Raw genomic sequence first — 26,316 nt, 5'->3', positions numbered from 1 at the left:
GCCGCTGTGATGGTGACTGGATTCTGTTCAGGGAGGTTGCTGTGGTCCTTTCTCAGGGCTGCCAGCCACTGTGCATCGCTGTTGTGTGATGCCTCCCTTTCCCATATATTTTTCCAGTACTGCTCCGTTTCCAGCCTTGGTGGGTCTGCTCTGCTGTTATTACCCTGCCATTGAGCGTACACTTTCGCAGGTTGAGTTGCGAACAGCCGGTTTATTCTTCTGGCTTCATTATCTCTCATGTATCTCTTTAGGCGGCTGGCCAAGGCTTGGAGCCTTTGTTTGGCAGTTTCAAGTGCTTCATGTATCGGCATCTGGTTGTACTTCTTGGGTACTTGCTTTCTCATTGCACCTTTCTCAGCCTCTGTCAGTTGGCTCACTTCTCTCCGGGCCTCCTTGATTTTTGCCTCCAACCTTCGTTTCCATGGTGGGTATTGTCTCTCATGGCTCCCATGGTTGCTCTTGTAGCCAAGCATCTCTAGGATCACTGCTGCTGAGGCGTATATCAGCTCATTGGTTTCAGTGATGGTTGTGGTAGGGATCGCTCTCAATGCTGCATTCACATCTTCTAGGAGACTTTCGGGTGGTACTTCACTTAGCCGTTGTAGTTGGCGTCGGGGTTGCCTTGCCTTCATTCTCGCCATGATCTTATCTTTCAGGTCAGTCGCTGCCTCGTTCAGCGTGATTTCTCTTGGGGCTCCGTACCCAATCTCTGGTTGGGGAGCTGCTGGTTGCTCCCCTCTGACCTGTAGTCCTGGCTCCCCCTTGCCGTAGCATTTGTGTTGTACCTCGTCAATCTCAAGTTGTGATAGCAGTTGCCGCTTGTGGATGTTGGAACACTGAGCTACTAGTTGCTTCGCCGTAAGCCTTGATTGTGGGTTTCGAAGTAACCATTCATCCCACATCCTGTGCATGTAACCCCTCTGACTAGGGTTACTGGAGTAGTAGCATTCCAACAGAGCCTTATTATCGCATCTCGCGATTAAGGATATATATATATATATATATCCTTAATGTAGGGCTGCAACTGTTATTTTCATTATTTCATTATCAATCAATATGCCAATTATTTTCTAAATTAATCAATTTATTGTTTATTCTATGTGTGAGAAAACAGTGAAAAATGCATCCTAAAATGTCTTGTTTTGTCCTATCAACAGGCCAAAGCCTAAAGATAATCAGTGTACAATATATATAAAACCAAGAAAAGCAGCAAATTCTCACAATGTAGAAACTGGAAATAGAGAATATTGGATTTTTGGGGTTTTTTGGCTTAAAAATGGCTTAATCAATTATCAAAATAGTTGCTGATTAATTTTCTGTCAATCAGCTAATCCATTATTAGTCAATGGATCAATTAATCGATTCAGCTCTACCTTAATTAAAACCAGTGGCGGAGCCCAAACCAAATAGTTTTCATAGTGGTGGCCAGGCTCAGACCAGTATTAATTTTGAGGTGGCACAAAAATCTTTTTTTGTTTTTTTTTCTCCTGTAAGCTGAATAGTCAATATTTTGGTTCACACACACACTTTCATTCACTCACTCAGGCAACAGTGTCTGCTATGTGAACACCAAACTAAGTACACCATTAGGAATCATATATATTGGGCTTTTTTTAACATATCTATGACTGTCAATAAATAACACAATCTGTGATATAGTTGTTGTTATTATCATGCTGTAATTATTGTTGTATTACAGCATGATAGCAGCCTGTGTTTTAGACAATTCAGTGGAGGTTAGAGGATTTGCTTGCTGCCAAAACTTGGGCACATTATGTTAAAATAAACCTGTGGGAGGAATTAATAGTGATGGCTAAATAACATTGGTTGCCAATGGGTTGCCGGTGCTGGCTATGGCCAGTGATTGAACTGTTTAGGATTTTCCCACAACAAAGCTTTCAATGCAGTGAGATTTTGTGGCAAACGCTCATCTCTCAGATTTTGAAGTCTAAATATTCCATTTGTAGTGTAATAATCCCTAATGTGTATGCGTACATGCATGCAGCATAGGAACAGCAGTGTGGTTCCAAGATAAACATGAGAAATTAAAATGTTATTTCATACTGTATGTAGCAATCTGACACTCACTGCAGTTAATTAATCACCATAGGAACTGATGTTTCGGGATGTGTCACTGGAAAGGACATTGTTTTCCAAATGATACAGCTGTAAATACAGGACTGGTACAGTAAGCACCATCTCATTGGCTGTTTTCAGCAGCTAGGCGGATCATTTCATTACTTAATGACCAATCCGCTCATAGACTCCTCATGAAGCTCTCATCGCCATGGTGACAAAAAACACAGATGAGATGAGAGGAGCCGTGAGAGGGGAGGAGGAAGATGAATAAGTAGCTACCTCTTAGTACGACTGAGTTAGTGATGTGTTCAAGGTGCTTCGCCACCATGACAGCTTAAAGGAAAATCTACTCTCACTGTTAGATATGATTTATGTGCGATACCGAGTGCATGCAAGATTTAACCTGCCTCTTCTACTACTGATTCCCATTTCTCCATTCGGTTCAATTTCTTTCTCTTCCTATCTCATGTTTTACACAGCAGTCTCCAAACAACCTGGTGTGACCAAACAGAGTTATTCTAACACAGGTATAACAATGTACTTGGGAACTGGGTGGTAGTCTTCTTGAATGTAAAGGCTAGTCTATCCCTCATCTGAAACCATTACTTGAAGTGAATTGCATGTTTTAGCCAATGAACTATAAAAATTGTGCTACAACATATACTTTACATTATTGCTCACCGTTTTCCAATGCCTATTAGCGTTTTAAGATTAATTTCCAATTCTTCCAGGCAGCCAGTGGTTTTAATTTTTCAGCTGGGTATGAAAAGCTTGAAGCCTGCTTAGGATAGGTATAGGTAAATTCCATAGACTGTATATAAAGATGGACGACATGACAGCTCCCCCAAAGTGAAGCCAAAACATCTCGATCGCCCCCTGGTGGCTGGCTGCAGTATAGGTCAAACACTGGCTCTAGATAGTGACATTTGCGTTTTTCGCGAGTTTCACGGCCACTGTAGTTTTTCCTACATGCTTGGAAGGGGAGGTTGATGTGAGCGGTATTCAAAAGGGTGGCAAACTACAATTTCACCGCTAGATGCCACTAAATCCTTCACACTGTACCTTTAAATTTGTGTTTTGTAAACGAATCAGCAAGTTAATGTTATAAGCTAGCTAGCTAATACAACAAGCAATCTAATGTTAGCTATGTGGAAAAAAGCAGGTGATCGGTAGCTAGCAGTTACTAATTATTTTTTATTTTAGAAAAGAAGGTAAAAATCTGAATTAACTTACTCTGTCTAAAGAATTTGTTTTACTGTGCTTGAACTTGAATTAAAAAGCCAGTACCGTAGTGCAGGCCTTAGTTCTGCATCACTGACTGTAGTGGCCAGAAGGATTTTAAGTGCAGCAATTAAGATGTGAGGTGAGGTATTGAAACAGTCAAAGAAAAGTCATCTGGCTTGCCCAGTCCGTAACTTTAATGTTACTGTAGTCTGATTACTGCGCTCCACCTCCCGATCACTACTGCGCAGACTCTGCCTCCAAATGACATCACCAGGATGGCATTGCCCATGTTAGAGCCAGTTTTTGCCTATATCTTATAAAAGGCGTCTAAAGTGGCTTTTAGAAAACAAGTAGAAGGGAGCCGCGACAGCCCATATCCAGGATATTTTGTCTATTCTGTATATCTTTACAGTGGGAGGAAGTGGAGACGTGTGGTCCATCTTTGTATATGGTAAATTCAGACCGCTTTATTAAGTTTTTGTGTGTTAATGCAGTTGTAAACAGGCACCATTTTGAAAACTCTTTTTGGTGGTGCTTTGATGGATGATTCACACGCAGTATTTTTAGATTAGGCTGACAAACAGCCATGCATTCCTAAAACTTCAGCGTTGGCAGAAACAGCATCCTCTGACACCTTGGCTGTCAGAGCTAATGTAAACACACCAACAGGCAGTTTAAAAAAAATAAAAAATTACCTACTCCACATGACAATAAACCAAAGAAAAAACAAAAAATAACTGCATGATGTTGTTTATTGTAATTAATTATTTATTCTAACCACATCTCTGCAGTTTGAATTTCATAGCATACTGAAATTAATTAAATCTGGAGACAATGTTGGCATACACACACTCCATCCATAATTACAACACACACAGTGGGATCAGACCAAGTCCAAATCATCTTCAGTCAACATTCACAACTGAATCAGCCATATGTATCTACATTCCATTACAAAGAGACTTTCACGCTGTAAACAATGCTTGACTGACTGGGCAGAGAACCTGTGCAAGCATGTTTGGAAGCAGCTCTCTCCAGCCATTGCTCCAAACACACCAGCCAGTCAAAACTTTAAAAACTAATGAAGATAGATACAGTATTAGGCCCCAAATCTTAAGATATGATAATATGATGCAATAGCAAGCTGCAGAATCATGGGGTAAGCAATCAAATGATGAATCAAGAGTGTTGACCACTGGCACCACTGCTAGCCCCAGGTTCAGTACCATAGAGTGAGCCCTGGCACTGCTGGTGGGTTTTGAACCTGGGACTGGCAGTGCACTCTCCATGGTGATGAACCTAAGGCTGTTACTAGCTGCGCTGCTGGTGCTGAAACCCACAAAATGGCATTATATCAAAGGTGAGTGTAGCACGATGGAAATATAGCAAGGTAGCTTGGCTTGGATTGCTGCGCCAGCATGAGTACAGAGTCGGACTGATGTGGTGTCTGGAGAAATGTGCATCCTAGACAGACACTTAAAATCAGTCATTCCCAAACAGGAGTCCGGACTCCCAGAGGTTGCCAGATGAATCGAGGGGCATCACAAGATGATGACCCAGGTAGGAAATAAGAAATAAACTAAATTCTGCTACACAAAATGCTGTTTATCCTTTGGTGAAATACTGAGTAGTCAGATAGTGAGTTTTACCTCTTCAGTCCTCTAAAATGATTCAAATGAACCAATCTGAAAAGAGTAAATCACGCTTTGACTGAACTGTTCATAACTTAGAAACATGCAACCTGCAACAAGGGGATATTGCTTCATATTAAGTGGTCACAAGTAAAATAATGCTGGGAATCACTGCAAGTACTTGGGCTACACACTTTTTCAGACAGATAGAAATCTCAAGTCTCTTCACCTTGTTGCGTGACTATAAATGATATGCCAATGACAAGCCAATGAGAAATCAGCTTAAGGCCTTCTCATCACTCTTAAAATCGTGGAAACGCAACTGCAACTCTTCACTATCTGCTTTGCTCCTGTGAGATTTCAGAACATTTTCTGGAAAAATAAATTGTTTATTTATAATATAACCAGACAGGGATGTTTTGTTTCCAGTTAATCAAGTGAATTAAATACCTGACAAATTAGACTACTTATGCAAAAATCATACAAAAATAAATTTTGTTTATTGATTTGCTAAATTGCCCACAACGGCCTAATACAACTGGAGATTATAGAGATAGATACCACCTGATACACGGTATTATCCTTGTATGATTGTTGCAAAAATTGGTAGCACCAAAGAGAAGCTCTTGCCTTATGAGAAGCCAACACCAAAAACCTCTTGACTGAAAACTGATGTTTTAGGTCACTGAGACTGTTTCTGCAATTAAACTGTAGGCTACTGTATATGTGCTGGAAGGACAGTTTGATGTCACAATATACATTTGACCAGTTCAACCTTTAACACTGCAGTATCAGCCAGAGTTAGGCTTGTATAATGGGAATATCTCTGATTCAGGAGGTTAATGCCAGTGCCAGAGTTATTTGTCCCAAGTTCATTCAAAAATTATTTTCTATGGTTTTAAGCTTGATGGACATCTGTTAAACCCCCTACTTCATCTGGCTTTTCCAGTGTTAGTACGCTGGAAGCCGTTTCGTTAACATAGAAAACACACCGCAATGCTTCTGACACACATCAAGAGAGAGATAAACAGAATTAAGAGGCAGCAAACATGACAGGTCGGTTGCAGTCAACTGTCATATCTGTCACATAGCACCACACCAGTCCCGCAAATATGCTAGCCTACTAGCTAATGTCTAGGTAATGAGTGACTAAATGCTAGCACTTCTAGCACACCTGTGACATTAAAAAACGTAGGACAGGTTTCCTGTTGTTGTCGTCAGGAGCTCATAAGGTCTATCAGTCGCCACTTGTTACTAAATATCTTCAAGCTGTTGGTTGACCGACCACAGCTCGTTAAATACAGAATACGCATGTAAATGAGCTATCTGTCTATAGACACACTGTCCTTCCTAGCCTCTCACCTCGTCTCCTTGACCGAACTGAAGACCGAGGTCCACCAAGTGCTCCACCCGGATGAAACCGTCAGCATCCTCGTCACACACGTCGAAAACCTCCTTTAGCCTCCTCAGAAATTGCAAGAGCTGCTCTTGGTCGGGGAAAACATGTCCGTCCATTGTAGAGCTGGCTTCGTCGGTGGAAGATTTCTTTTTACCAATCAACTTAACTGTTAAAGAATCGGTTTGACGGTCGCCATCATCATTCCCCGTCCTCAGCTCCGCCGGACCAACTGGTGCTGCTGCTGTGACATAAGCAGGCTCGCTTGTTCAAGAGGCGCGAGAAGTTACGGAAAAGGGCGATGATTAACGATTTTGACACGTGGCATTGCGTCACAAGCCAGCTGCTAATTAATAATCCAGGTGTGTTACGACCATTGTTACCACCCGCCTCCTGCTTTTCACCGAAATAAAATGGGATATTGAGCAGCTGCTCCCATGACCTAAAATGCCCTTTCAGCTTGTTAACACTCCATCTGCACTGAAAACCATCAAATGACATAAACGTGCAAAACAGTAACCTATATAAACCCATTTCCCAAATAAATTATAGATTAAATGCTAAGAAAAGTACTCATGGTTACACTTAGGTTATGAGATAGTAAAGATTATGATATATGACGGAATGTAACTTCTTATAGAAGAAATTCTTATAAATGAAGTTACATTCATAAGCAATAAAGCACACATTTGCTCAATTCAATAGTCAGGGGCTAATGTTAGAAAGGTTTAAATAGATATTTCTGTGTAGCTGACATTACTGAGTCAGCTTGCTGAATCCTCTCTACTTGTACTACTGTCAAACTATCCCATAAATGTCACGTGTGGCTACAAAATACATAGTCTCACTTTAAGGCAAAATTTTGACTTACTGTATCATAATTATTAAATAAAGGTTGTGTCCCAATGCCATGCTTCATAGTAATTCTAAGAAAGTTTGAACATGTAGTATGGCACAGTGGAAAAGCGACAATTTTAAGTTTACTTAAAAGAGTCAGTATGCATGCTAAAAAAAATGCTTGATTTCTAAGTTTGCTGTTAATGTACATTTTTCTCCTGCGATGCATTGCAAAAATAAAACGGAGGTGGTACAGCTGCAAAAAAATTTAAATAAACTGACTATGGTGGTGAGACAGCTCAAGAAATATCTTAAAAAAACATAAAATAAAATATTTGAATTTCGCTTTTGTGTTGAATTCTCAGACATTCTGAAGTCCCAGTTTGATTTAATGCCCGACATCTGCACGTACTGTATAATTTTCTGCTAGTACATAACGGTAAAGAATGTTTTTTTCTTGTAATCTAACTGAACAACTAAAACAATACAATTACCATGTAGTTTAGACATACATTTGGAATACAAGTGACTTTAATATTTCATCATTTTGATGGAGTAAGTCAAATTTTTTGACTTCTCATAATTTTGATCTAAAACATATGACTTAAGTATCATAATTTTGACTTAAGTGCAAAATTTAACTTATGTCATAACTTTGACAGGAATTCAATATACTTTTGACCTACTATCACTTTTTTCCATTTCTAGCATTCCTACCATTTCAACTATTTTTGTTTCTTTTCCTGGCAGAAATGGGCTTCAATAAAACCGAAACTTTCCACATTGGAACAATACAAAATTCGTCTACTCTACAGTAAAAGCAGAAGATGCAGTGTTTTATTAGAAAAACAATTTATACAAGACTGATATCCACAGTCACATCACTGTATAAAACACAAAAACCATTATGTCCCAGTGCTTGAAACAATCACTCACTCCATCTACATATTAAAAAGAACAGCATTTCATATTTAACCCCCATTTAAATGCAACATTTTTCAATACTTACACCTGTACTTTGCTAGCAGCTCTTCTGTGCAAAGTGATGACTTATTTAGAAGCACGGCAAAGAGAATATAATCAACCATTATCATATCCTTTAGCTGTCATATGCAATGTAAAGAAGTGACTCCCAGTTTAACTCAGGCGCTGCAGTACAAGTGGAAGGATCCTGAAATAAAGTTATTTAAAAAGGCAAATCCATCTCGCCGGGGAACGGGACGGGACAAAGTCACTGTTTGGTCAAAATTTAAATGATCAGCCTTGGTTCCAGCAGGCACTCCCACCCTTCTGTCACCTGTGGGAGGAAAGTGAAGACGTTACTTTAACTATGATTACGCTAAGATTAAAACAAGATTGGTATGGATATTACGGGTAACAATACAAAATGGCTCCCAAATGAGAACAACTGCTACTTTCTGCATATGCAGCCGTTATTCTAAGTCCCCCACTTTCTCTTGTTTGGATGAGTAACTGAAAGGAGAGGATCACTGGTGAATGTGCTCACTCAAAGTAGAGGGAAGGGGGCTAATATGGTCGCAATTTACACTCTCGCACCTCAAAGCAAACTAATGTTTGCTACCTACGCAGGTTCATACCATTTGCAGTCAACCACACCCAAACAATTAACATCAGTTTGTTTAATATGGATTTTTTTTTTTTTACTTTTTACATTGTTTATATGAAGTGCACACATTTTAACATTGTTTTAACTGAACAAAAAAATCCAATAACTAATTTTGTTTTTAATTACAATTTGATCATGATACAATTCCACTGAAAGCCAAATGATAATATTGGGTTATCGCCCTTACTCTATCTGTACTATACATGCTGACAATACAAGTCTAGAGAGTGAGATGAGAAGATCAATATCAATTTCATGTCTGTGCATTAAGTACAGGACATGGTTAACTTAGCTTAGCATAAAGACTGGAAGCATGGTGAAACAGCTAGCCTGGCTCCCTCAAAAGTTAGCTGCAGACACTGCAGAGGTGCTAGGTGGACAGATTAACTGCTGTTCGTCAAGAAATCGTTCTGACACGTAACTTCCCCTAAAACCACAAATTGTTGTTTTAACAACTCAGTTTGTGTACAGGTAAAAGAAAAAAAGATTCAACATGCCAAACAGTGAGCTTTAGAGGTGTATTTTTTAACATTGGCAGAGCCAGGCTCGCCGTTTCCCCTAGCTAGACTAACCACGTCCTGACTCCAGCTCCATGCTTAACACACAGACATGAGATTGAAATCAATCCTTTCATCTCACTCTTGGAAGGAAAGCAAATGAGTGTATTTCCCCATAAAGATGAACTACTTATTTAAGAAGTGCTGTTTATGAGATTATTAATAAAATAGTAGCTATATGCTAAGGCTTACCCGAGAGCCTCTGTATACTGCATACTCCACTCTCTCCGAGCCATCTGGGTTCTGATAGACCAGGTCAAACTTGCCAGGCTCTACGCGAGCTGAGGGAGAAGCAGCGAGTTACGAGTAATCACAAATGTGTGGAACATCTTGGAAAATACTGTAAAATCTGCCCTGTTCCTGCTATGTAAATTACATTTAAATGTCCATGACTTCCGCTCAGAAAGTAGCTACAATAACCATTATAAAGGTATGTCCATGGTAGGCTTACAGTGTTACTTATCAATACCAGAGATTCCACCACTCTTTTTGCTAGGTGCTGAGCTTTCTGACTCTTAAAAGAACATTTTCCAGCCCAGTTTTGGAAGGAAAACCCAGTCATTTGCATGTTGACATATTAACACTGAAAAAGGCGAAATGTGATTAATATTGTATGTGCCAGTTGTGAAATGATCCCTACCTTGAAAGGCATTAATTAGTTCCAGCTCAACCTGTTTGGTGGTTGGGTCAAAGCTCACAATCTTTCCCTCCTAAAATGTCAAGCAACGTGGTTGTTAGTTAAGACATTATTATGACGCTCTCTCCAAGCTCCTTCCCAGTAACTTAAGATCAATAGTCAAAGCTTTGGCTGACATCTTAGATTACTGCAGCAGAAATGATTACACTCACCCTATATTCTGATACCTCTGGTGTATAGTTCTCAGTCAGCTCCAGCAACTGTGAACAAACGCACGCACACACACACACACACACACAGTTAGGAAAGTGAGCTTACAACTAGACTCAAAGTTCAGTCTCTTACTTTCACAAAAGGTCGTGGACTGAATGATTTAATACTACTGCTTTTCCTTTTGATCTGCTAATGGACGACAGATCAAATATGGTTGATTACTGCCTGTAATTACATTAGATGTGAAAAGAACATTTCATCTTAAAACAGCATTAAAAGCTACTGGTTATTAGGGCTGCAACTTAACGATTATTTTCAGCATCGATTAAGACCCGGTCACACCAGAAAGTGGTACAGCGAAAGTCATCCACGTGTCTCGGTAAAATATTTGGTTCTAGAAGCTTGATGACATAGGGACTACTCGCTGGACTGGACTGGACATAATATCAATATTAAAATAGTTACCGAAGAGGGGAAAAGAAGCAAGCTTGCTAAATGTTAGCTTGGTCGCTAACGGGACAATAAGTTCACACACTTTATTCAAAAGATGGAATTTTAACATTGCAGTGATTGCATTGAAATGTATTTATTTTGTCGCAAATTGTCTAGTCTATGAAATATCAGAAATTGTCAAAAAATGCCCATCACAGTTTCCCAGAGCCCAAGGTGGGTCCAATGTCTTCTTTAGCCCAACAGACAGTTAAAAAAAAATCCAAAAGATATTCTACTTACTATCATATAAAAGAAAGAAAAGCATCAAATTCTCAAATTGGTGAATGTTCCACATTTTTGCCTATTTTAACCCTACTGAGTTTAAACTCACAAGTTGAATTACATTATTGGGCCTTTAATTTCTATTTTGTACTCAACAATTTTCATTAATTCTATAAGCTTTTAAAATGTGTCTTGCTCTCATTTGGTAAATGTCTTCGTACTTTGTTTAAACTTCTACAGTATGTATGAAATCTGTGAGTCTGTGTAAATCATGAAAATGTGAGTGCAAAGGCAGGCTCCTCTGTTTCTTCGTTGTATATTAAGGGCAGCTGTTTAAGCGCAGTTACACAAGTATTTGGTGTTCTCTGTGAGAACTAGTGGTACTTTTTTTTTCATATGCCCCTTTTATGGCTAAAAGGAGCTTCTCTAGGAGGCTTTGTGGGAAATAAGAGTGGATTTTCCCATTTTTTTCCCCCCAATCTGAACAGTGGAAGCAGGGCTACAAAGCTAAACAGGTTAGGTAGTAGGCACGCAGTGTTAATAACAGCGCAGATAACACTGTAGCTAATGAGACTAGACTAGTCTTACCTTGAAGGCAATCTTCTGCCCCACCTGTGGAGGGGCAGCAAGCAGAGGCATAGAGCTGTAGTCCTGTTTGGGAGCACTTTCTGCTTCGTTCTACACACAGAGACACATACAAGAACACAAGAGATTATTAATGCCTTTTCATACACAGTATTTCATAATGGACAGATAAGATAAACATGTTTACATGTACATAACAGATGTAATTGTACTGCCAATAAGTTGATAATGTGACAAAGGCAAGATTTATGTAAACACCATTCTCAGATTTCATTAATGTAATTGACTGTTCGCTAAACCCCTCCCCCGAATAGCGCTTGTCCAATCGTAGCTAAGAAACCGTAACTAGGCACGACAGTCTTGTTAAGCTTTGGATCTCTCCACGTGTTGAAGCGGTGTAGCTGAGGTTGTAGTAAGAGCAATACTTCGCATATAAAGATTTTAGAGGGTGGTGTCTTTCAAGCCATTCCAAAACCAAAAGATGTAAGTAATGGACTAAACAATACGTTTGTCTGCCTGAACATAAGCTGCAAACGCTAGCATGTCCAGCTAACTAGCTTACTACCTACAGTAGTAAGCTAACCCCGTGTTACGTCCAAGGCTAACAAGCATTTCTTGCTTCATAATTTTGTGGGGTTACAGGTTATGTAAAAAAATAAAAAAGCCCGGTTCACAGCTAGCTCATACTGTGTATTATTTCACCACTGTGTGGAAGCTGGTCTTGGGAGCTATCAGAGTTTGAGGTAACAATAGCAGCTCTGTCCTAGTCTTCATTGGATTTGGAGAAGTTTACACTCCAGCAACCCCAGCCAACATTACCTGAGACAACATTACATTTGCCAAACACATCGGTTTAGTCCTCATCCTAAAAAGACGCTTTCTCTTGTAATATTAAAAATTAATACTGTTCAAAATATGAACAAGTATGTAAGCTAAACAGGCAAACAGGTTTATGTTATAACGAAGTAACAGTCTGATCTTACGTTTTTCTTTATCACACTTATAACACTGGGACTAAATAGCTCTACGCTGCAATACAAGAACAATACTGTTTATTTATTTTATGTCTTCTACATGGATCATCAGCTGGTGATGATGCTGACTGTTTCTCTGGGACAACTTTAGCCTCAGTCTTTCAGCACAATAACATGTATGTAACCATCAAGTGCACATTTAAGATCATATTACAGGCTAGCCACAGCTGATAAACCTGCACACTTGTCAGTTCAGCCAGCAAACTTGATAGTTGTCGGCTAGAAATGAGAAGCCTGCTTTTGTCTAAATCTGCCTGAAATCAAGGACCCAAGAGTAGTCACTAAGGGGGGTGGGGCTTAGGGAACAGTCAATTAAAACATCTCTCCACAGAGTACCTTGATCTTGAGGAAACAAATCAAATCAGAAATCAATTATTGCAACTTTATATAGTGAATTAAGCACTGGTATTGAAGTCAAAATGATGGTATCCTACAGTAACTACACTAATTTCTAGTGATGAAATCACAGACATAGGTGCAGACACATGCAGACAGACCTGGAGGACCACTGACATGTTGGTCAGGGAATCAGTCTGGTGGGACGGCTCCTTGGCTCCATTATAGCTGAACTCAAAGCTGTCGCTGCACCCTCTGGTGCCCCCTCTACCTTCACCCCTTCCCCACGTTCCAGGATCACCACGGCTGGTTTTTCCCCGGCCGCGGCCTCTCCAAGACGACTGACTACCCACACCACGGACCGGCTGCTGCACTGGCCGTCGGATAACCAGCTCGATCTCCTCTTCACTGTCTGAGTCACACGGCGCCGTGATTTTGTCATGAGAAGGCAGTGTTACGCTTGCAGCCTGTTTCTGTGCACAGTTTGTGGACTGCAGGGCAGGAGGAGCCTGCTGAGATTTTGACTTATCGCTTATTCTTCCTTTGGAGGTTGTGGAGGTTAAGGGTTTGTTTTTTGACGGGCTTTTTACACTGGTGGCCTCATCAGAGGAGGAGACTGTTTCTGAAGAGGATGCCGAAGGAGGGTGTGATTTTGTCTGGGCGGGTTTGGTGTTTGGAGGCACCTTGGAAGCAGCAGGGGTGGAGGAGAGCGTTTTGGGTGCTGATTTTTGAGCAGCTGGTTTTTTGGAAGCTTCATCCTCCTCGCTACTGCTGCTACTAGAATCTGAAGAGGAGACATTCTGTGTTTTTGCTTGTGCCACTGGGGGCTTCTTGGTGCTTTTAACTGGCTGGTCTACACTAGCTGGGATTTTTTTGGCAGAAGGAGCTGGTTTGGGGGTGAGAGTAGGGCCATTTTCCTTTGCCTCCTTTCTTTTCTTCTTCTCTGTGCACTTTCCTTGTGACTTCTTAATCCTCTCATCAGCTGAAGCCTGCTTGGCATCCCTCTCCAGGCTCTCCTCGCTCCTTTTTTTCCTCTTTTTCTTCTTCAGTTCCACACCCACTCCATTTTCTCCTGGCACATCCTCCTCAGTGGGTCTCTGTCTCTTTCTGCAGTTTTCACTTGCTGTATCTGGACAGCTGCTGTGCCCATTCACCTGAGCCAGACAGTCCACCTTCACCCTGGCAAATTAAGAATGAAGATGAACAATTTTGGAGCATTTGGAAATACATATTTAAAGGAAGAGTCAAACATTTTCAGTAAAATACTTTTTTGTCACCTTGCCCAGAGGCAGATGAAAATATATCAATATCAGAGTTAAGCGTTAAAGTTAATTCTTGTTAGTTCTTCTTGTATTTGACAAAAGAAAATCTTAACTTGAGGTTGACTTACTAGCTTTGTCCAGAGCTTTCGAAGATTTAGGTCACATGATAACTGAGCTATATACATTCAACTTGAGCAAACAAGACTGTAAAAAGCAGTCGAAAGCACTGGAAAAAGCTAGCAAGTGTCATGGACAAACAAAATGGAGAAATATTAATCCAATAATGCCTCAGACATGGCCAGATTAACCCGTTTTGGGGCTCCAGGGCACCTCTCCCACCCTCTGTGCATTGTGCATGTACCCTGTCTCCTTCAAGTTCCCACTACAGTGCACACGGCAGACTATGCATGGCAGTTCAGGCTAAGGGAAAACGAGCAGGAGTGCAAATTCACGCAGCAAAGACCGCATATTTAAGGAACAAGAGGACTGTTTAGACCATCATCTCATAACTAAATTGATCAAGTTGTTTGTTTTTCAAGTGGGGAAAAAAGGCAAACTACTTAATCAAACTCAGTCAGGTGGGGATGCGAGGGGAAATACTTGCCCTGCACTGCCGGTCAGACACCAGGCTTAAGTTTGAAAATCACCAGGTACCCTATACAAGGTATATATGACCCAGCTCTGTTGATGTATTTTAGTGGGTTTTCTTGACATAATTTGCAATTGTTTCAATTACCAAAAGACAACTGACAGTTAACCTGCGGCTTTAGGGACAAATCCAGCTTTGACCTCCAACAGCATCTTTATGTTGTTGTCTTTTCTCAATCAGGTGGGATGACCTCTTGCATCAGTTTGAATGTATCAGGCTCAATTAGAAAGGACGAGGCCCCGAGAATCACAAAATGCCATGCTCTGTCTCTGCCTGGGGCCCATAAATCTTCAGGTGCCAGTTAGAGCTGAGCTGAGAACTGCTACGCCCCATACACCCATGAACTCTCGGTGTATGAACAAGTGTAGCCCAGCAAAGGTCGCAGGGTACATTGTGAATAACAAGACGACTAGTAAAAGCACGCGCACCTGACGCTATCGTTATCCCGCACCACATAGATACTCTCTGTGTGCGGCAGGTAGCAGTCTTCTATGAAGAGGTTGAGGATGCTTCTCCGGCTGAACTCAAACTTCTCTCTGATGATACTCTCCAGATCCGCCACCACGCGACATGTGTTCAAGTCCACGAGCAGCCAGCACATGCGGCAATCAATGACAGCCGGCGGCGGATAGTCAAAGTATAAGCGCACGCGGATAAAGTTGTTACTGTGAGCAGCCATGACGGCTACCGCACCAAACCTCACGCCAAAAACCGCACCGCTAGTGTTCCGCCGGCAACAAGAATAGTATTTCCGATCGGGGTTTTCGGTATAAGTGTCGAAGTCCATCCATCCATAGGATCATTAGAACTGTGGAGAATCTGAACCAAACGCAGTTTATTAACATCTATGTAACATTTACTAACTTGATGGCTTATGAGAAAGTGAGAAAGTTCTGACTCTTGCTCATGACTTAGCCTACTAACATGGTTAACTGCATTTTGACCAAACAGAGAGGATGCAAAAAGTTGTTCTTTATAATGGCTTACAACGGATCTTTTGGAAAATAATTTATCAACAATAATAAAGCCATAGTTACAATTTTTGATAGTGGATGGGGGATAAAGCACACTCTGTAGAAGCAATCGTTCAATGCTGCTCAATACACTGTATATAAAAATATTCATTTACTGTAAAGCCTCGAATTTAGTTTACAGTTTTTGCAGAAAAATGCCATGTTGTGAAGTATGGCTAAATTTGAGGGCCTCTATAAATTACATAGGACTTCTATTTTTCATTTTTGTAATACATACATTTATAAAAGAGTACATTTATTAATCTGAGGTCAATGGTTTGGATTATTTAAATCAAATCAATTCAATTCTTTAAATGTATTTTGTCCTTGCTGGCTTTTATTGTGAAGGACCAATATTTAACCGGAAGTCGGGGTTGCAGTGCCCTCTCTTGAAGCCAACTCTTTCCCAACACTGCCCTCTGTTGGCGTGGAGGCAGTTATTATGAGCTAACAGATCTTAGTCACTCTCCGCACAGCCACTCAGCTTCTCTCAAGCAGAGCAGAGAAAAGAATGAGCAAAGATTAATGCAGCAGGCCAAGTGCAGTGAATCAAGGATGTTGTAGTTAATTAGAATGCCTTCGATAGTTAAAATGTCTTTTTTGGTAGCTAGCTTGAGAAGAAAATCCAGAATGTCAGATTTTAGCAGGCGACACCAAAAATTGTCAACCCCTAACTGATTTGCTCAGCAAAAGCAGACTTTTTACCCTCGCCACTAATAAAATATTGTTAATAAATAGTTTACTGATATAAGAGGAACTCAAGTGGCAGAACCCATGAATGAACTGGTGATTTTTATTTTGATGGCCTACAACAGACTACTACAGAGGTATGCACCTTGATGTGACACTTGCAACAAACACTTCCAAAAACTAAAATGGAAGTATATTCTAAAGTCAGTGAATCTCAAAAATTCAAGGGGGCACGTGTCCCTTCAAGTTGACTGGGGACACACTAGACTGACGTGGTTGTCAAATTACCACACAGCAAATCTGGGACCTGGTAAAATTGCAGCATGTAAAAAAAAAACTTGAACATTGAACAGAGAGTGGGGGATCCAGGGAGGCCAGCAGCTCAGTTACCCCTAGCAGGTCACTCCGGCCATGGCAGCCTCCTGTCCAAAGCAGATGCTTTGGGCCCCAGAGAGCCCCCAAACCTTAAAAATTGTGTCTATTGTGCATTAGTTTAAATTCACCCTTTATTTATGTATTAATTTGTTTGTTTAAATTTGATCTTTTCTATTATGTATTTTAGATTTTTTTTTCCCGTTCCTAACACATGGCAAAGTACGTGATGAAACCGTGAACTATGGGTGGGAGGAGACACGACGTCGGTCAGCTGACCGCTGGGTGTGGTCATGTGATTTCTTGTCGCAACAAAGCAGAGCGGTCCACAAACTCACGCTGCAACGATGGGCCGGACAGAAGCGGCCTCCGGTTTGCTGTTTTTACTCGCCATTATCACCAGTAAAGGTATGATTTATGGTCTGTATATTGTGCCTTTAAGTTCTTAAATGTAATATTTCCTAGCCAGCTTAAGTCAGACGTAACGAGCAAACAAATACTGGTTTCGTATCACATCATGCTTTGATTCAGCTGACTGCGAAACGAAAGTAACGTTGATTTTTATGCTGTTCATTTAAATAGCTTCTTGCGCCTATATTCTAATAATACTTTATTAGAATTGGTCTGTAAGTAACACTGTAACTGAATACCAAGTTAAAACAACGAATCTTATTGGATCCTACACAGGGCTCCCCAGTCCGCTGACAGGTAAAGAAGCCTGGAACTATGTGGAAGTGAGAGACGGGGCCCACATGTTCTGGTGGCTGTACTATGCTGACAGCCAGTCTGCTGAGTACAAGGACCTGCCTCTGGTCATGTGGCTGCAGGTAGGACACGGCCGGGCCCACTCATTTCTACTGACTACTTAAAGCTCCAAGTGTTTCTGCATATTTTAACTGATTTACATGTCACATATGCTTGGGCTCATTTTTCCTGTATTATTGTCTTATGTTTCTGAATGTGTTTTTTTCCCCTAACTTCCTGGATGCCCCAGGTTTCCATGCATTAGAAAAATCACTTTGCAGAGACTGGCCCGCACAGTATGAGTTGGGGAATTATTTGCAGTGTCTGTATTCTTGTCAGAGTTACATCATTGTTGTGTGGCAAATCTGCTTAAAGAGGGCACTCCACTGATTTTGTTTTTATTTTTTATTATTTTTTTTACTCATCAAGATCAATTTATTAGTCATGGGGAGTACTACTCAGCTGTTAAACAGTTGTATCATGTGTTTTGTGGCTTTAGAGGAGCTTTGTTTGTTTGAGACAGTAACCCTGACGGTGCCTCAACATCATTGGAGACAACACATTTATAACAAAGCCTGCGTTATAAACTGTGGGCATGGAGTTTGTGGGTATTTACCAGGCAGGGGTTCTAACAAAAGACGCTATTAAGCTGCATTCTGGGAAATGTAGTATTTTTTTGGCACCCATGAAAGAGTCTCTCATATCACAGGTTCTGCTGCCTTGATTTTGACGATTCTTCTGTTTGTTTGTCCCCCAACTTTATGGAAGTGCAATACTAAAACACTAACTGAAGCAGGTTTTCAGTCTCTGCAAGTTGATTTTCATATCAAAGAAATATGAAAAATCTGTAAATCAGTGGCTGCCGCAAAGGTAGGAAGTCAGAAATACTATGGTCTGCCTTCCAAAATGGTTTGCAGTAACTCACACAGCACATTTGTAGCCAAATAAGCTAAATAATTACTTGATATGGTCTGTTTTTAAATAAGCTGGGTGACAAATGGAAAGTAGCTGCTTCAAATCACCAGATAACTAGGAAAAAGCATTTGGTGGTGTGACTGAATGAGTAACAGCAGTGTTGCTTCTATTTTCAACTGCAGAAGAGGAACAAACTAATGAGGTGACATGTTTTTAAACTGTAGGAGCCGACCCTGCAAGAGTTTAAAAATTAAACCAGCCATCTTGGTAAAAGATTAGCTATGATATTGCTGTGGATATAACTGTATTTCTCCCATACATGCAGTTTCCCCCAGGAAATTGGTTAGCAGACAGATATTCTCTGAAGTATCCGCTCCTTAAATACAATGGCTTTTGCTATATGAAATAGCCCCTCTGCTCCTAATGTTGGAACGTGATGAGGATGTTTGCCCATGTGTCTTTAGGGTGGACCAGGGGGATCAGGAAGCGGCTTTGGGAACTTTGAGGAGATTGGACCTCTGAACAGGAACCTAGAGCCCAGAAAGACAAGCTGGGTAAGATGGTTGCATTGGAGGATTTTAAGAAATTGGCATTTTGTCCAACTAGTTGTTTAGTGATTTTATTCTTTTTTTTTTTTTTTTTTTTTTTTTTTGGAGCACTGCAGAGCTAAAAATTGTTATAACAAGAAGTTGGGACTGTGAATTTGCAACCGACTATTCCTTTTGTAACTTGAGGATGGTCTTGTATTGTTTCAAATGAAGTCAGTTGAAATGAAGGAAATGCAGGTTAACGTGCTGATATATTTTGTATGTGTTGGCTCTTTCAGGTCCAGGCAGCCAGTGTGTTATTTGTAGACAACCCTGTGGGCACTGGCTTTAGCTACACTGACAGATCAGATGGCTATGCTACCAACGTGGCCACAGTGGCCTCAGATATGCTGGTGCTGCTCAAACACTTCTTTACGGAGAGGGCCGAGTTCCAGGTACGTCAGCTGGACGCTCCCAACAGTCTGGTTTGTTTCACTGAAGCATGATATTATGTTACTCTACCCAAAGAACATGTTAGCTGTGGATTATTTTATTGTGTTCACAGGCAACTTAATGGTAGAAGCTAATTTTGTGTGGCGTTATTATCTGGTCTAACGCACCTAAGGTGCTCGTGCCTAAAGTGTCAAGTGTCAACACTCAAGAGTTTGAACGCTCCAGACATGGTGATTAAATTGCCCTAATGTTTCAAAATTGCCGTTTTTGGTTGGACTAAAGTTGGTGACTTTACCAGACTTTTATCATCTTTCTGTCAGACAGTCCGATACATTTAGGAAAGAAGAGTTAATTTCACACTATTACTGACACAGGCCAACCAATGGCAGGCTGGCTGGCTAACTTTTGTTAGCTAGATTTTCTTTTTCCCCCTTTTTTATTAAATTTATATTTCATTTTGGGCCTGACTCAGTTCTCTAGCAGGTTTCCTGTCACACATGGCGAGGAAAAAGAACAATTAAATGGCAAGACAAAAAGAACAACACAAGTAGCAAGTTAGACAAAACATTCTTCATATAAAGGGACTAAACAACAAACCCATTTGAACCCAAGTGAAGACTGAATATAAAGTTTACAGCATTTGACAGAAAACTGAAAAATGTTGGTCTGTTGAAGGGCTGTAACAACAGCTACCTACGCTTAGCCAGCTACCACAGTGTAGCCTGTTAACCTTTGTTCACTAAAGCGCTGGGTCATGTAGCATCGTTCTTCAATAACTACTGTATCTTCTAGATCTCCTCAGTTATAGTCTTAAGTGTAATAAACACCGCCTCTGCTTTTTATTCTTTGGAAGGAATAAATCATAATAATTAAATATATAACAGAGATCAACAGTGAGTCAGTTGTTAAGAAAAAAAAAAACCCACAACATTATAAGGAGAGCACACAAGGAACGTGGCCTTGGTATGCCCTCAAAAGGTGTCATGATACAAAAATAATGGACTGGGGAAGGAATTCCAACTTGTATCCTAGGAATGTTCATCTCTGTCTATTATTTTTCTGTATTGGAACAGCTTAATTGTTATTACTTGGTTACAGAGAATACAGTGTCTTTGCATAAGCGTGTTCTAGCTGTAGGCTGGCTAAACGCAGCTTTAGTGTTGATGGAAATTGGCATCAAAGAGGCTGGACACAAAAATCAATGATTGCTGTTGGACAAAGAAAAATGTAACTCAGTGCCTTGGACTATTTCCAAGGTCAAGCATAACCTTTCACGCTAATGGTTTCTAATGGAAAATCGAATTCGTCCCCTAAAAAGATGTGCAAACTACATACCATCATTTCCTACAGTATCCTATGCATGCCAATGATACATTTGTACTGTTTTATTCTCTGCAGAGCATCCCCTTCTACATCTTCTCTGAGTCATATGGAGGGAAGATGGCAGCTGCTATCTCCTTGGAACTCACCAAGGTGAGTTCACTGCCTTTCAGGTCTGACAGCAAAATGTTACTTCTCTTTACAAAATCCCTTTCAGGTCCATGTGAGCTCACTGATAGTGGAAAGTCCCCATGTCAAAGGACTGTCACATGATGGATGAGTGAGTGAAAAACATGACCTAAAGAGAGTGCACTGGCTTGCTTGCAAGTCAGCAAGTTTTTCTGGAGTAGTAGAAGTAATAAACTCCAATGTTATGGTTTATAGACGTGTATAACATTTTTCAGTCGTCACTTAAAAGAAGATGGAATTACTCGCTTGTATTTCCTCTGGTATAATTGCAGTCAACAGCGGCTGGTCTGTAAATACAATATGGACGTAAAACTCCAGAAGCCAGCCATTTATTACTTGTAAGAGTAACCAGATTGGGGGATCTGACATTTGCGCTTGTAATTTGGCATGGATGTTCATCGGTTCCTACTGAAAGATTTCCAAAGAAAGTGGAGAATATAGACCTCTAACGCCATCTTTTTTTATTTTAATGACCTTTTGATTATTTTCATCTCAATGAGAAACTGTCTACAGAGGTCAACACCATGTGATATAACTCGTAACGTGTTTACCTCTTGTCTGTCCAGGCCATTACGCAAGAGACAGTGAAATGCAACTTTGCTGGTGTGGCACTTGGGGACTCATGGATTTCCCCAATAGGTAAGTATTAGCCAGTCTTTACACCTACACCACAACCTTTTTACACGTTTCTTCTCAAAAACAACCCCACTGGAATGCTACACATAGATTTTACAACTGCAAAATTTATTATATATATATATATATATATATATATATATATATATATATATATATATATATATATATATATATATATATATATATATATATATATATATAAAATAAATAAATAAATATGGCACACTTTTCAAGTGTTTCAAGACGTTTCGCTCCCATCCGGAAGTTGAGTGTGACAGTGAGAATGACTTCCAGATGGGAGCCGAAACGTCTTGATTCTGAAAACAGTGTCCAGACGACTACGACTGAAACCTTTTCTACGATAGAACACTCCTGGACGAATGAGGGACTACACCGTCTATGGGCAGTGAGAATTGGTGACACATTATTTCGGGGGGCTGTTCCACCATAGTTGGTGGATTTGGAGTAGATGCAACAGACACTACTACTGTGTAGACTTCACAACAGATTTCTGTCTGTAAAATGTACTGTGACAATTAAGAGGTCAAATTAATAAAATATGCCCAGGAAGACCAGAGTTTTTCTGGAGTAGTATAAATAATAAACTTCTACTTTAAACTCAGGTAGGTCTAAGGAATTGCACGAATCCCATTCTGAAGCAGGATGTATTCTGAAATTCTGAACTTGATGTATTGTGTTTATGCTGAATTTCCACTAACAATAATTAATGTTAAAGACTACGCTCAACAAGGTGTTGCCTCTAGCATAAGAAAATTTAAAATACCAAATTCTTGAAGGGAGTTCAAAGCAAGAGTGTTTGTGGTTATTGCCTATAAGAGCCAATCACAGGTCAACAGGAAGAAAGTTAAATACATTATATTGATCAGAGCCTCTATAAAAGAGACAACAGGGTTTATCTTAAAATTTTTGTGGAGAAATGACCAAACTGCTCACTATAAGACCTCTGCTTCATCCACAGACTCTGTCATGACCTGGGGGCCGTACCTCTACACTACCGTAAGTAAACAAACAATGGGCAAATGGTTCTATTAAAAATGTGGTGAAAATCAGATTTTTGTAGTCAAGCTGGTCTGTTGAGTTTCCATCTGACTGTGGCTACTTTGCTGTGCAGTCGCTGCTGGATGATTACGGCCTGGCAGACGTCAGCAGTGCAGCGGAGGCGGTGAAGAAAGCTGTGGAGCAGCAGCAGTTCAAGAAAGCCACAGAGCTATGGTCTGTGGCTGAGACAGTGGTGGAGCAGGTTGGTACAACACAGGTGGAGATCAAGGATCTCCACACTTAACTGTTTTCAGATACAGGGAGCTATTTATAGTTGTGTATCAGTAAATACGAGGCTATATGTTCTAATATACTGTATATGGCAGCAGTGCAGCGGAGCCAGGAGACAGTAAGCTTAGCTTAGCATCAAGCTGTTTCCAGTCTTGATGTTAAGCTAAGCTAAGCTGTTTCTAGTCTTGATGCTAAGCTAAGCTTACCATCTCCTGACTCCAGCTTCATATTTACCATATAGACATGAGTGGTATCGATCTTCTCACCTAACTCTTGGCAAAAAGGCGAAAAAGTGTTTTTCTCTAAATGTCAAATTATCCCTTTAGTAATTTTGTTATTTATTTATTATATTTTAGTTTTATAATAGATATTGTAACAATTTGATAATGACCTTCAGAGCACTCTGTCAATTTGTCCATATTGCATTTTTAAAGTATAATTTCCCTGCTGCGTTCCATCATTACAACCCAGTTTGTGTGCAGGGATCATGTGGTTTGATGAAGTCTTGTTTTGGTTTTCATGTCAGAACACCAATGGGGTCAACTTCTACAACATCCTAACCCAGGATCCAGATGAGAAACTCACCTCTTCAGCAGGAGAAGACTTCATCTGTAAGATGCTGTGCCAAGTGATCACATCCACTCAGCAATAAAAAAAAATTAAAAAAAACAAACTAAGAACAGCTCATTGGGTTTGGTGACATAGAATCAATGTGTTCATTACACTATTTTATTTTAATTATATCAACTCTTTCCACCAGCTCTGCAAACACGTCGCCATATTCGACCTCTCCACAGCCAGTCACTGAGCGAGCTGATGAATGGACCAATCAGGAAGAAACTGGGCATCATCCCCCAGAATGTCACCTGGGGAGGTACTGTCGACAGTGGACTTTGTGTCCCTTCAGTTTTGATTTTAGTTTGACATACATTCTTGAAACAATACTTCCTACCCCTTTTTAGAAATCTTTGTTCCCTTTTCCCTCCTCCTTTTTTATACATGGTTTTCCCTCTCCTGTCTTTGCTGTGTCAAGGCCAGGCAGAGGAAGTGTTCAGCAACATGGCAGGAGACTTTATGAGGCCAGTGGTGGATATAGTCGACCAGCTGCTGACCGCTGGAGTCAACGTCACTGTCTACAATGGCCAGCTGGATCTCATAGTGGACACCATGGGTAACTTCCTCTGAGCATTGCTTTCTGTTCAGCTCTAGCAGCAGTGGTGTCTGGCCCAGGAATCAGTGCCAACCCATCCAGATATTGAATTCCTATGGAAATGAATCTCTCCTTATTCTCACAGGTCAGGAGCTGTGGGTGAAGCAGCTTAAGTGGGAAGGGCTACCTGGATTTAACAAACTGAGGTGGACTGCCCTGGATGATCCCTCCTTCCCGGGCATTACTGGAGCTTTCTGCAAGACTTATAAGAACTTTGCCTTCTATTGGATCCTCAAAGCCGGTCACATGGTGAGACACTGGCTGAAATGATGTAGTTTGTAAAATTGCTGCAATGTAGAGTCACAGATACAACACCCCTGGTATTTCAGACAGGAATATTCATCCTATTAGGTACATACTTCACAATGAGTGTGAAGTGTGTGTGTGTGTGTGCAACCCCAATTTGTTATTTATATGTGGGTCTTTGTTTCTGACACTAATTAGCCACCAGTCTCCAAGAAAGACAATTAAGGCTAGCAAGCACAGTTTAAAAGAACAAGATAAAACACTTTGTGGGAGGTATTACATCACCACCTACGTATATTTTAAATTTGGGTGGAGGGGGTGTTAGCGCTCCGCCTGGGCAAATCACAGACCCTGACCATATGTTTGTGATGTGAACTGAAATGAGTCCCTTTTTGTTGTTGCGCTTAACTGAATGTTGCAATTTAACTGAAGAACAGTAATGTTACCTTGTCCAAAGTAAGCAAACTTAAGCTTTGCTGGCCCAGCGATAGCGATACCCATAAGCGAAGTTTGCTGATAGTTATTTCCTATGGGACCTAAGTTATTCGCTTCTCGAGACATTGTAGCCAACAGCGCTTCAAAACACCCGCCCCTATGGTTGTCTATGTAAAATCCCATATGCCAGTGGCGTTTTGGCGATTGACACATCTCTACTATTGACAGCTGCTCTACCTTGACTACTTCTGTCTGTACGGTGTGTCCGATGTGTGCTACGGGCTTGGTTAAATAAAGTGACACACTGTGATGCAGTCAGTGGAGTGTGACTACCAGCCTTCCTCACAGTCCACTCCCTAACACCTACAGCAGGTGTTAGGGGTGATCTTGTTTTAACCATGGAGCATAGAATGATGATGGCTGGATGTACTCCAGGTTTTATATTATGCTGTCACGGATGTTTTATGTGAGTTTGTGTGTGGGGTTTTTAGCATTTGTTTTTACATGTATGTATGTATTTATGTTTTATGTTCAAGTCTGTGTTTTACCTGCCTGTGGGGAAATTTGTCTCGCAGCCAGGTAAAACACAGTATGGAACAAATGTGTAGATATAAAGGTTTTTGAATATGGAACATATGGTTACGTATGGTTAACAAGTTATTAACTAAAAACAAGAGTGTCTGTACTATAGCACCCCTGTACGGTGGACATGGATCTTCACCAAGCATTAGTCAGGATAGCAAGCATTATTTAGTAACTGCTCAGCTGATTGAGAACTTTTAACTAAAAACTCTACAACATGATATAACATTAGTTTATAAAAAGAATTAAAAGGTAGAATTCCAACATAAAAATGTCGTCTTTTTTTCCTGTTGTCACAGATTCCCTCAGACCAGGGACCTATGGCCTTGCAGATGATGAAGATGATCACGCAGCAGGACTGATGCACCCACTCTGATGCCAGCTGGAATGGCTCTGACAATCACAATGACCACGTGACCTTTTTTATATTCCACTCTCTGCTAAACCAAATCAAGAAACCCTTCGATTACAGCAATGACGTGTGTAAATTTCAGCCATAACAACAATAAAGACATTATTTCGTTTTTGTAAATGCTGTCTTGGCTTCTTTTCTGGTACAGTATCAAACAGATGAAAGATGTTGTTATTCTTACCACATATCAGAGAAACCAGGAAAACAGCATATGCTACATGTAAATGCACTTTCTCCAAATCCAACTAAGTTTTGTTTTGTTGTCTACAGCCACACTAGCACCTCTATGAGGCTGTACTTGGGCAGAGTAGTTTCAGCATGCTAACATGCTCAAAATGACAATGCTAATATGCAACGCTAAACACAATGTACAGCTGAGGCTGATGGGAATGTCTTTAGCAGGTATTTGGTCATAAACCAGTGTTGGACCTGATGGTGGCACCACTGTTTCCTCTAGTCAAGGCATCCCCAACATCAATTATCATTATATTTTCTACA

The 26,316-nt window shown here is 40.5% G+C and overlaps 3 protein-coding genes across 3 annotated transcripts in view; 1 reads left to right on the top strand and 2 right to left on the bottom strand.

Annotated features, from left to right (window-relative positions):
* The window catches only part of rab11fip4a (RAB11 family interacting protein 4 (class II) a), a 30,170-nt gene extending 23,551 nt beyond the window's left edge, over positions 1-6,619 (bottom strand). Inside the window, exon 1 of the mRNA XM_044182044.1 lies at positions 6,297-6,619. Coding sequence (XP_044037979.1) covers positions 6,297-6,449 — 153 coding nt within the window. The 5' untranslated portion in view covers positions 6,450-6,619. The remainder of the gene's footprint in view (positions 1-6,296) is intronic.
* Positions 6,620-7,977: 1,358 nt separating this feature from the next.
* coil (coilin p80) lies at positions 7,978-15,682 on the bottom strand. Its single transcript, XM_044182058.1, has 7 exons — positions 15,210-15,682; positions 13,032-14,049; positions 11,504-11,593; positions 10,201-10,248; positions 9,992-10,061; positions 9,544-9,632; positions 7,978-8,464 (listed from the first exon to the last, which is right to left on the bottom strand). The coding sequence occupies exons 1-7, from the start codon at positions 15,566-15,568 to the stop codon at positions 8,417-8,419; spliced, it is 1,722 nt and encodes a 573-aa protein (XP_044037993.1). The 5' UTR covers positions 15,569-15,682; the 3' UTR covers positions 7,978-8,416.
* A 1,428-nt stretch (positions 15,683-17,110) lies between these two features.
* scpep1 (serine carboxypeptidase 1) lies at positions 17,111-25,938 on the top strand. The gene is made up of 13 exons (XM_044182071.1): positions 17,111-17,264; positions 17,544-17,683; positions 18,980-19,069; positions 19,342-19,497; positions 20,894-20,968; positions 21,571-21,643; positions 22,623-22,660; positions 22,776-22,904; positions 23,460-23,544; positions 23,694-23,807; positions 23,967-24,104; positions 24,229-24,392; positions 25,706-25,938. The coding sequence occupies exons 1-13, from the start codon at positions 17,204-17,206 to the stop codon at positions 25,766-25,768; spliced, it is 1,326 nt and encodes a 441-aa protein (XP_044038006.1). The 5' UTR covers positions 17,111-17,203; the 3' UTR covers positions 25,769-25,938.
* The last annotated feature ends 378 nt before the right edge of the window (positions 25,939-26,316 follow it).

Source organism: Siniperca chuatsi, linkage group LG21, assembly GCF_020085105.1.
Source record: "Siniperca chuatsi isolate FFG_IHB_CAS linkage group LG21, ASM2008510v1, whole genome shotgun sequence".
NCBI classification, from domain to species: Eukaryota; Metazoa; Chordata; class Actinopteri; order Centrarchiformes; family Sinipercidae; genus Siniperca; species Siniperca chuatsi.
The sequence above is the reverse complement of the archived record's forward strand: the minus strand, read 5'-3'. Positions and strand labels throughout refer to the sequence as shown.